We start from the raw sequence: 12162 nt of genomic DNA, 5'->3' as shown, positions 1-12162 counted from the left end.
ATTACTTGATCCTGGGCTCCCCCCCTGCATTGGTAAGAAGTGGGCTCCTGGCTACAGGGGCACGGGCAGGGCTCTTGATCGTGGCGCAGCTGGGACCAAGAGCCACTTAGTTGTGGGACTCAAGGTTTTGGCTGCGTATGTGAACCCCGAAGTTCCAAGACTCGGGGATCATGTCTGCTGCAATCCTCCAGGCCTGAGGCCCGCTGGGCTGGGCACCATGCGTCAAAGGCCCGCCACCAAGCGGGGTGCAAGGAGGTGCCAGGGCGAGCTCTGTGCTGTGCTCCAGGCACGGCATACCGCTGTAGCTGGGAGCTCTGCTGGGCACCGGGGCTGGGGGACCCTACTGGAGCCACAGGGGGGGCCTGCTGGAGGCGCAAACAAAGCCTGGACGGCAACCGGCTATAAAGTCAGGGCACGTCTAACTTTACAGGTCTAACTTTATGGCCGGCTGGAGCTCAGCATCAGCTGCGCTGCGAACCAGTTTTTTGCTGAGAGGCAGCGAGGGGCTCCCTGCTGCTGCTCCCCAGCAGAAAGGCGCGACTCTTCTCCCCCTCTTTTTGCCCCGGGGGGAGGGCCTCCCTCTGCTCCACTACCACAAGGGACGAGGAGCGGGGGCAAGGCCTGCACCTCGGGCGCTGAGGGGCACAAGAGCCAGCGGGAAGCGGCGCCGCGGGGAAGGCCCCGCTGTCTGCCCGCCCCTGTGATGGCGGCGCCAGCCTCCCGGGCCCGGGCCCGGGCCCGGGCCTCCTCAGCGGCGGAGGGGGCGGAGCGGGGCTGACAGCGCGGCCCGGCCCGGCCCGGTGGCGGCTTTGTTGGTTGGCGGGAGCGCGGGGACCCAGCCCAGCCCGGCCCTGCCCCCCCGCCCCTGGGCTGGGCCGGCCGCGGCGGCAGGAGGCGCCATGGCGGCCGGGCCGAGCTCGGCGCTCCGCGAGGCTGGCTGGTAAGCGGCGGCAGCGGGGCCAGGAGGCCGCGTCTTATGCCGGGGCGCGGGGGGGAGCTCGGGGCGGTCGGGGAGCGGCTTCCCCTCCCCCTTCCCGTCCCTGCCCGAGCCCCGGGTCCGGCCGAGGCCTGGTGCCCGCCGTGGGGGCTGGGCTGTGCCCCGGCCGTAGGGCTCCCGGGGGCACAAGCCAGCAGGGCGGACCCGCGGGGAGGGACGTGCTCCTTGCCCTCAGCCGGGCCCGGGGCAGCCGCGTCTGTGCCTGGCTGTGGGCCCCGCTGCGGCGGGGATGTGGGCGCGGCGGGCAGGGGAAATGGCGAGGGCGCTGGGGGCATTACTTGTGAGGGGCTGAGGGAACTGCGCTGATTGAGTCTGGAGAAGAGGAGACTGCGGGGATTGAAGAGCTGCCTTTAACTACCCCACACGGGGCTGCAAAGAGGACGGAGCTGGATTGTTCTCAGTGGGGGCAGATGACCGAAGGAGGAGCAAGGGTCTCAAGTAGCAGCACGCGTGGGCGACTGGTGCCACCTTAGTCAGGGGGGGCACGTGCCCCTGCACTGGCCAGTCTTCTATTGCGGGGGAGTCCCTTGCAGCCAGTCTCACCAACTGGGGGGGTCTCTGCTGCGGCTGATTGCAAAGCGGCCACTCCTTAGCCAGGGCTCCTACCTGCCCCTGGTGCCAGTCGCCTAGTGGTGAGCGCAGCCTGTCAAGGGGTGCATGTGCACCCGCTGCGTGTCATCACGGGCAGCATGAGAAGTTTAGGCTGGATGTTAAGGAAAACTTTCTCCCTAGGAGGGTGGCGAAGCATGGGAACGGGTTACCCAAGCTGCGGAAGCTCCATCCTTCAAAGTTTTTTATAAGACCCAGATTGACAAGGCTTTGGCTGGGGTGATGTAGTTGGGGCTGGTCCTGCTTTGAGCAGGGGGTTGGGCTAGATCAGTGGTTCTCAACCTTTTTTTTTTTTTGTACCAGGACGGATTTGTAAACATGGGTGGCCAGTCTCGACCCAGTGCCCTTCACTCCTGACCTGCTGCCCCCAGGCTGAAGCCCCCAGAGTGTGTGGGACAGGGGGTGGGTGTGTGGGGCATGGGGGGACCTGAGCAGTCCCATGCAGGCTGGAGCTCTGACAGCCTGCAAGGGAAAGGCCAGTTTCCCATGTTTTTCTCCTTTAAAGGATAATCCATTTTTAAAATTTGTTGACCCATTTTTAAAGTTTGTTCGTGACCCTTTAATATATTCTTTAGACCCATGGTATGAGAGATGCTGGACTAGATGACCTCCTGAGGACCCTTCCAGCCCTGTGATTCTATGCAGAAGGGCACGTCTTCAGAAAGGAGAGAGTGCAGCACAGGCCAGGCAGCCTTGAATTAGGCCGGTGCCTCTCACGCCTCTTTGGGCACTCCTCGATTCTGCTTGAGAATCCCTCTCTGAAAATGCCACCTCCTCCCTTCTGCTCGTGTCTTGCTTTGAGAGTGGTGGAGCTGTCCTGGAGCGCTTTCTTCTTGGCATATATCTTGGCCCACAGAAGGCCCGGGGTGGGGAAGCGGTTTGATACTACCAATTCCTGTTTGAAATATCTGCCTTCATTTTCTGTGTCCTGCTGTGCTGACATTGCTCAGCATCCTTGAAAGGAGTTGTGGGTACCCTAGGGGATGGCAGGGCCCCAGCTGAGAATTGCTGAATTAGGGTACAGAAACTAGGAACTCCTGACTCTCTTTTATCTTTAACTGTTTTTTTTAAAGAGCTGGGTAGCCTTGGCTAGGATGAAATAGCTGGGGATGGTCCCGCTTTGAGCAGGTCAGGGTCCTTCCCAACTCAAGTTTTCTATGATTCTGTGATTTGACAGTGTTACCTGTCTCCGAGTACAATATGTAAGAGACTTGGACTTTTTACTTCTACAGTGCAGAACACACTCTCTGGTTGGTAGGCTTGGTGAACATTGGCAACTATCATTTATCTAATGGTATAGGCTTACCTTGTTTTCTCAACTGTTTACAAACACTTTTCGGCAATACGCATTCCCTATCAAATCCACAAATTGTAAAAAACTGGTTATTTAGCCCCTGGTTCAGAGAATTGCTTAAATTTGCATGTATGGGTAAACTTAAAAAAAATAGTGTGATGTGGTACTTGGAATGTTTTCCTGGTACTGTTCTTTCTTGTTGTGACCTTTTTTGACTGGTGCACCCTTTGCAGCAGCAGCACTCTAGGCAGCTTTTAAACATGTCTTAAGAAATGGTACTCAAAATAACATGCTTCTGGTCTGTGTTGGCATTTAAACCATGCTCAGTTCCAATTCATTTGCACTTCTTGCTTTCACCTCTTGTCGAAAGTAGTCATTTTCCTAGTGTGAATAACGTAATCGGTAAGTCAGATTCGTTCTTCATTTGCTTCTGTGCAACTTGGTTCTCTGTTCCTTTAAATGCTTGAAAAAACTTTTGTGCATTTGCAATTCAGGTAAACCTGTCACTTTTGGAGGCCCTGCACTTGTCAGCTTCATTTCCGATATCCTTGTTTACTCTAAGGTGGAAACAGGAGTTAATGTTAGTTTAAAAAAAAAAGCAAAACCTTTTTGTTAAGGCCCGAGTAAGAAGATATAACTTAACACACACAGGGGCGTAATGTTACTTACAAAGTCACTTTAGAAAAGATGGCACTTTAAGTGGGCTTTATAATGTGATACAATTTTTGTTTTAACCTTTTGTGTAGTTTGATACTCTCACTTGAGTTTTCCTCCCAAACACTTAAAAGTGCAACAGCTTAAATACTGTTAGAAGCATAAGAGGATATTACAGGAATACTGTCTAATTCCAGATCAATAGATCCTTTCACACTGTTATTGTAATAGAGAAATGTCTGCTGCCAATAGAATTGAAAATGTCTTCTATATTTGTTTCGGCATTAAAATAGTTTTTGGACATTGTAATTGCTGCCCAGTATAACTTCTTAATTACAGAAAGTAGGGTAGAGATGTGCTTTATAGACTAATGAAATAAAAGAGGATAAGCTTCCATGTGCCTGATCTCACTTCATTAAATGCTGTGAAAGGACCTGCCCTCTGCCTGATTTCAGATTAACATGGCTAACTACCCATCACTTAATTAGAGTTTATTTCTTCTTCCCACCCACCTGGGAGACTTGGCCTGCTAAGAATGCCCTATTATAACCATCAATGTGAATAGAATTATGTTTGCATATATTTTTTTGGTTAGGTTTACCTTTTGTGTCTAATTAGTAACTTTAAGTGCTGCATGCATTAACTTTGCAGTATCATACAGGTCCTTGATTGTTACTGCGTATTACAGGGGAATACTGAGAAATTAGATGACTAATTTGTCCTTAAATTCTGTTTAATAAAAGCAAAAAACCCCCCCAAACCAACCCTTAAGGTCTTAAGTGTTCCTACAGACCTTTAAGAGGGTAGAATATGTCCTTAGAGCTTTGCAGTTTGTTGCATCTTTCCAGGTCTGCTTCTCTTTGTAGGTAAACTGCATTATATCCTCAGTACAGGCAACCCCCACTTAACGCTGTTTCGCTGTAATGCTCATTTTAAATTGATACCTGGCTTCACTTAGTGCTCAGTGAGTTTTGTTATAAAGCTTGTGGTTACTGCCCTGGGTCATTAAAAACACTTGTGACTGCCATCTTGGATTGTCACATAGTTTCGGTTTCACTTAATGTTAAGTTTTCTGGAACCAATTAAGAGTGCTAAGTGGGGGTTGCTTTTACAACTTAATCACAGAGTCATAGAAAATTAGGGTTGAAAGGAACTTCAGGGTCATCTGGTTCAATCCCCTGCTCAAAGCAGGACCATTCCCAATTGTATCACCCTAGCCAAGGCTTTGTGTAGTAAAAATCAACATGGATGGAGATTCCAGACTCTGGATAGCTTGTTCTAGTGTTTTACTACCCGTGTCGTGAGAGAGTTCTTCCTAGTATCTAACCTAATCTTCCCTTGCTACAGTTTGAGACCATGGCTCTTTGTTCTGTCATCTGCCACCACTGAGAGCAGGATAGCTTCATCGTCTTTGGAACCACCCTATCAACAAAGGTCTTGGAGTGTGCTGCTCCATCCATTTCATTTGTCTTTAGCCATTTTTAGGAGGTTTTGGTTAAAAACAAAAATGAAAACAAAAAACAAAACACTGTCAAGGACTTGAAAACTCAGGCTTACAAAATTTGTTTTCTGATCCCAAACGTAGCATCTTATTATTATCATAGGTAGATTGTCTCAGTTTTAGAACCAGTTTCCCCATAATTCCAGCAAGAAATGTCATTGGTATTTTTTATTGTAGTGTACAACTTATTTATTCATTTTTAATCCAGTGCTTGTATGAAGCTGTTATAAAGTAGGAAGATTAGGAAAACATAATTGTGTTATGTGACTTTTTTTTTCCCTTTTGCTATTTGCATATTAAGTGTAGACATTTTCTCTCCATGAAACTTTTTTTGGAAGTTGAATGGAATTAGAATTTTCCTTGTGATTTGGGTAATAGGACAAACAATATTTAAGTTGCAAATTCATTTGCCATGGTTGCAAATCAGTGGAATGTTGTGATGTATTGAAGTTAGTAAATTAGATTATCATTTTCTGAAAGGGAGCAACTATGCAATGCCAGGCTAGTACTTTACGTGTACTGTACTGCTTGAACATGCTTGCTTGCATCTTAACTTTACCTAGTAAGTGTTAAGTTGAATGTGTGATACCACCCTATGAGTCCATGGGGGTGAGAGAGGGGATCATGGGCTATTTCTAACTGGGTTTTAAATATTTATAAGTATTTAGTAAGTGTATAAATTATATTTATTAAAACGAAATATTTTTAGAATTTCAACAAGCTAAGTCAAGTCTGGATACTATGAATTCTTAGGTTTGAAATAGATTATTTAGTGCAGGCATTACACATGTGGCTGGTTACCTGTTACAGTTTGGGGAATCTTTCTGTACAACATATGAATTCTAGTTAATGTTATAAAGTTGAATGTAATTGTTTTATAATAGATCTTCCCAGATCTTTCTTTTTCTCTTTGCTTTGAAACATGTTCAGTCTTCTGCTTTTGTTTTGTTAAAACAGGATTTGCGTGTTCTTCACAGATTCTGAATACCATACTTCTGTTCTGTAGTTCAGTCTGTGCACAGAATGAGGCAAGAATCCTGTGGAAAAAGCAGTATATGGCAGTGATGTAATTAATAATAATAATTATGTATACACTTAAGGAGGCAGAATTAATGTGGCATGTACAACCTTGAATTTGGCATTTTATAATTTTTACAGCTTTAATTTTCTGTTTTTTTGTAAATTTTTAAGTTTTTTATTAACCGTATTTAAAAAAATACATTCTGGTAAGTTGTATAGTTTATAAAGTATTATTCAGTAATTCTGACAGTTCTAATCATGCTTAATCAGTGGTTTTTTAACCACATATTATAGCACAGAATTTTATCATGTGAGCTAAAAACTAGCTGCGTTAACTGGTATCAGGAGAACTTTTTCTGCAATGAAGAATATCCCTGAAGCCATTTGTCAGCCTGCAAGGCTGCCATGGAAGCCTGATCTGGGTTGGCTCTTCTTTCCCCTCATCCTTATCCTCCCCCCTCCCCCCCCAACCTTCTGCCACATTTACTCAGACAATTCCAAGATGTTCTTAAGAGTAGAGACAGAAGCTGCTTTGGTGTGGGCCTAGATATTTGGGCTCAGTTCAGTTTTTTGGGAATGGCTGAGAAACACTAATTCGGTTGTTTATATCTCAGTAAACCTTCAGGAGAATTTTACGGGATGAAAATGCAGCCTCTCCAACCTCAGGGCCTCCACTGCTATGCTTCAGTAGTCTTGAACCTACGGACTATTTATGTATCAGAATAAATATTTGTCGACCCACAATAGAAGAGAGTGAATAATTGTATCGCTTGGTGGTTAGGAAATGCACTTGGGCAATTTTGGCCCTGCTGCTTGCTTGTTAAATTTCACCCTTATTCCTTTTTTTTACCTGGTTAAAATTTCTCATCCCCAGCCATTTATATATGTACCTTTTTGTCCCGTGATGCACTGGAAATCCTCTGCTTTGGAGCAGACTCAGTTAGTTGAGTCTGCTCTGCACACGAGCTAATGCACACTGCACTGTACCATGTACAGTTGTATAAATGGTGAAATGCGCATCAGTGCGCAGGAAATGGTGGTGGTGCACTTTTGATCAAGAGCACATCCAGGGTGTTTTAGTTCAAAAGCTTACCACCGCCATTTTCTTCGCACTGATGTACATTTTGCTGCTTATACAACTATATGCGTTGCAGTGCCGGGTGCTTTTCAAAGTGCCCAACACTGCGGCACTTGCACGTGTAAAAAAAGCCCTTTGTATTGATCTTTTCTTTCCTTGATTGGTGTAATCTCATTCACTTTTTACCTTATTTTCACTGATTTTTTTTTTTTCTACTTTCTTCGTGGTTGATCGTATTACTGCATAAGTATTCCACGTCTCCAATTATTTTGACCTCTCTCCGTGAACAGTTGAAGATTTCCTGTTTTGCTGCATCATAATTGAGCGTCACGTCCTCACTTTAGAGGTTGTATGTGTATCTCGTACCACCTACAGCTATTCCCAGTCCTTTGAGATTTCTAACGTTTTCCCTAGCCGTATTCAAATAATCTGTTTTTCCTGTAGTATTGTTTTCATGTCACTTACATTGTATCATAGCTTGGAATATTCTCCTGATTCGTTCATTACCTTCTAGTGGGGGCCCGGTTTTATCTTGAAATCTATATAATTTTCCATTTTGTGGCAGACATTATCATCTCCATATTCCAGTCCTTGTGGCATTCTTGAAACTCATCAAAGATACATTTGCTCTTTTTTTTTTTAAAATAGGATATTTCCAAAAAAATTGAGGGGAGGAAAAGCTTATTGCCACTGAAAATGTACTTTAATGTGAACGTATCATTAGATTTTCCTCTAGTTTAAATTTAATGATGAAAAGAATTAGACATTAGAGATCATAATTTCTGGACTATCAGGAATTTCAAGGAAAAAGTAATAGCCCTTTCATATTAGTCCCAGTGACAACCCTGAAACACATAACACAATTTGGTCATTCACAAAATTTCTCTTCTATATTTTCTTTTAAAGAGACACCAAAAATCTGTAAGAAGCTCTTCTTCACTTACTTGTACAGTAGGTAGAAGTACAAACTTCCATATTTATTTGAATCCAGGGTGAGGTTTCCCCTCTCCCTCCCCTCCCCCCCCCCAATTCAACAGGGGGGTGAGGAGAAAACTTTTCTTACATTTGAGCTGCAGCTGTGACCCCAAGCCTGAGGCCAGAGTTGGAGTAATAGCTGCTGCCTTCCCCCCCCCCCCCCACTCCCCACCCCCACCTGTTCCCTGCAGCCTCTGCTCCCCCCTTGGACTTTGCCTGTCCTCTGCTGTGGCTGCTTACCCTTCCCTTGTGTCCTTCTAGTGTCTAGAATCTAATTATTGGGGGGGTTGTTTTAAATTTGAAGTTGTCTTGATTTTTGATAAATATGGTATCTTTTCTGTGACTCCCCCCACTCCCCAAAAGTGAGGATTTTTATGCTCTGAGGAAGTTCTAGGATATGGACTAGTATTGAACAATATTTGAAAAATTTGACAAAACCTGGGTGAAAGGCATTGGTTTTTTTCTGATTAAAAATTAACAGATAAGGTATTTCAGAAATAATTGCTTAGCTAGCTTGTCTAAACAAGAGTCCTAAAAGTAGGCAGAATCCTCTCATTGCATGTTTACTTTCTGAAGTGTATTTCAAGGAAGAAGGTACCAGCTATAGCCTAATAGTGATTGATCCCCTAAAAGGAAGACTAGCTTTATTTATAAGTGTTTGAGTTTTCTGAATAAAGAAGAGGTCGACTCAGAAGTAATAAAAGATAATTGGTGGATGCGGCGGGGGGATGAGTATGGCGCAAATCATGCTAATCTTTTTACTCTTACTGGTATATAGGGTTTGTTTTTTTTTCTTTTTAAGGCTAAAATGTTTTAACAGTTCTTATGGGATTATGAACCAGTTCAAGTGGAGGCTTTTTATTCGTCTCTACAACTGCTGTCTTATGAGTTTGTTACATTATAGCTCTTGTGTAATTACAACCTCTGTGCTTTAATATGTTTAAATACGTTATTGCATATGAATTGAATGTGCTTTTTGAAAAATGGTAGCCCATTACTGTACTGATAAGGACAAGTGGACAGAATTGCAGAAACTATTCTGTCTTCTTGTAGTAGTTATAATGTCTGTGGCTGTGGTGCACCGTCAACTGAATATGAGCCAATAGTGTGTTCTTGTTGCAAAAAAAGCCAGCAGCATACTGGGTTCTATTAACAGGAGTGTCACTTGCAAATCAAGGGAAGTGATTCTTCTCCTTTATTTAGCACTGGTGAGGCCTCTTTTGGAGTACTGTGTTCAATTTTGGGCACTTCATGATGGGTGCAGACAGTTTGGAAAGGGTCCAGAGCAGGACAATGAAAATGATCAGAAGCCTGGGGGAGGAGACTTTTTTGAGGAAAGGCTGAAAGAACTAGGGTTATGTAGCCTAGAGAAGAGAAGACTGGAGGAGGATTTGATAACCGTCTTCAAATATCTGAAGGGTGATTACAGAGGATGGAGAAGGGCTTTTCTGTATGGCTATCGGGATCAGATTAGGAGCAACAGCTTCAAGCTGCAGCAGGGGAAATTTTGTCTAGAGACTAGGACCAACTTTTGACTCAGAGTGGTCAAGCATTGGAACAGGCAGCCTAGAGAAATTGTGGAATCTTCATCTTTGGAAATTTTCAAAAATATGTTAGAAAGATACATGGCTAGGATGGTATAGTCAGGGATGCTCTTCCCTTGAGCAGAAGGCTAGATTGGATGACTGTATGAAGTCCCTTCCAACTTATCATCCTATGTTTAAGGAAAGTTACCTGTCTTTTGCCTATTATAAAAAGTTTAGATCACATCATCATTCTTTTGCATTTTTCTACCCTAAGTGAAATACCCTACAGTTAGTAAAGACAACATAAAATTTTGCTTGATTGGTAAGGAGGTGGTGAATAAGCCACAAAATTTTGTATCCTTTGTTGCATCCTTTTCTGAATTCACACTTTTTTGTCAAAATGGAGGTTAGTGGGACATACATTCTTTGTAAATGAAGGTAGGATATTTGGACCCGGAGCTATTGCCAGCTTGGGCATGTCCATTGCTTTAGATTTGAATGTAAATCTAAAACTGAAGGCTGAAGGTTAGGTATACTCTTTGTTGGTTGTGAACAGAACCCAGGGAGGAAGGAGGACTATTTAGGTTAAGGGATAATGTTGGTACCAGAATGAATGGCTGTAAATTGCTCATGAATAAATTCAGGCTGGACATTGGAAGACGGTTCTGGAATAGGATTCCAATAGGAATAGTGGGGACAAAAAAAATACAAGTATTTTTAAGATGAAGTTTTAAGATCAGTTTGAAATGCAGGGATTAAATTTAGTTTCATAAAGTAAAAGGGGGCTGGACTTGAAGACCCAGGAGGTCCACTTCAGTCCTCTGTTCCTAAGATACAGTTGATGGGTTTTTTGATTTTTCTACTTCAATTAATTTTTTAATCAAGCTTTATCATTTTTTATATTTGCTTCTGAATTGTTATGCACATTTAAATTAGATTATACTTTAATTGTCAGTTCTGATATTGGAATTGGTTGTAGTTTTATAACCAAGAGAAAACTGTTAATCAGAAACCCTTTATTTGCAGCACAGGTAGTCTTGAAGTAATATTTTAAGTTTGCAAAAAGTGTTCAGTAATGAACAATGTCTCATCCTTGTTTAGGTGGAGACAATTAAAAAAAAGTTTAGCTCCACTGTTTGGGGAGTGGCAGTAAAGTATTACATACAAAAGGCATGTTAATTTAATGGGAGTATTGTGTGCATCTGGAAGTCTGAATCCGTATTCCTGTACTGAATTGTTGTGCTTTAAGCATCTACATTTCAGAAAGGATATTGAGAAGTTAGGGTTCAGAAAAGAGTCATGAGAATGATGAAAGGATTGAGAATATACTATATAACGATTTAGGCTCTTGAGTCTGCTGTGTGTCTTAGTAAAGGTTATAGGATGACTCTCTTATGATCTACAGGCCCCAACAGGAATAGAAATCTGATAGTAGAGGACTTTGTAATACAGCAGGAATAGAAAAGGAGCCGCTGGCAGAAAGCCGAAGCTAGAAGTATTCAGAATAGAAATAAAGTGCAGATTTTTAACAATAATGCTAACTAACTATTGGAATAAATTAGAGAGATTTGTTGTGGGTTTTTTTTTTTTAAATTGGGGCACTTTTAAAATCTAGATAGCACATTTTTAAGCTTGTGGTGGGTGGCTTGTGCTTGCATGACAGTGCTGGTGGCATGGGGGCCTTGCTTAGCAGTAGTGGGGGGAGAGGTGGGAGCCTGCCTGTGTGGCAGTGGAGAGACTCACATGGTAATAGTGGAGGGAGCTGGTTTATACTATTTGTGCGGCAGTGGTGGCAGCTATGTGAGCTTGGGTAGCTATTGTGGTGGGCCTGGGTATGAAACTGCTTGTGTAATGGGGTAGCCACATGAGTGGGGATCCAAGAAGCCTGTGTGATGTGTGGCCTGGGGCCCACGACTAGTGTGGCCTGCTGCCCCTTGTCACTTTGGGCATTTATACACAGCTCTGGGAGATAAAGCGGAGGGGCGCTTTAATTAGAGCAGCTCTGAGAGCCACTCTAAAGTGCTCGGAGTGTCACGTGTATTGGCATCCCTGCGCTAAAAAATAGCGGTGGGCGTGCTTTAACTAAAGTTTGTCAAATTAACTTTAGTTAAAGCACCCCTGCTGCCGTTCTTCAGCACGGGGACACAGATGCATGTGATGCTGGAGTCTGCTGAAGTACGGTAATTACCATGCTTCAGCAGACTTGATTAATTTGTAGCACGTCGGAGCAGCCTCGATGCATGTGTATGGGAGCTGTTTGAAGTTGGATATTCCTGGGCTAGGACATACTTGTGGTCAATGTGACCATTTGGTGACCTTATGTACTTTTAAGGCATTACACATAATTCATGGACAATGTAATATGGCAGTGCTATCATGTAGATACTATTGCATAACATGTTCGGTCATCAATTTATTCCTCACATGATTTATTTACTAAAGATCCCTAAAACCAATTTTAGCAGTTTGTAGGAAGGATTGCCCTAAGCATAAAGAGGATTAAGGAGA

The 12162-nt window shown here is 43.7% G+C and overlaps 1 protein-coding gene across 3 annotated transcripts in view; it reads left to right on the top strand.

Moving 5' to 3' along the window:
* Positions 1-761: 761 nt before the first annotated feature.
* Positions 762-12162, top strand: part of TDRD3 (tudor domain containing 3) — a 231762-nt gene continuing 220361 nt past the window's right edge. Inside the window, exon 1 of one of the 3 annotated variants that reach the window (XM_059722891.1) lies at positions 762-940. In XM_059722891.1, coding sequence (XP_059578874.1) covers positions 900-940 — 41 coding nt within the window. In that variant the 5' untranslated portion in view covers positions 762-899. The remainder of the gene's footprint in view (positions 941-12162) is intronic. The other 2 variants (XM_059722856.1, XM_059722922.1) reach the window with 2 other exon arrangements.

Source organism: Alligator mississippiensis, chromosome 1 (assembly GCF_030867095.1).
Source record: "Alligator mississippiensis isolate rAllMis1 chromosome 1, rAllMis1, whole genome shotgun sequence".
NCBI classification, from domain to species: domain Eukaryota; kingdom Metazoa; phylum Chordata; order Crocodylia; family Alligatoridae; genus Alligator; species Alligator mississippiensis.
Note: the sequence above shows the minus strand (reverse complement) of the source record. Positions and strands in the feature narration are given on the sequence as shown.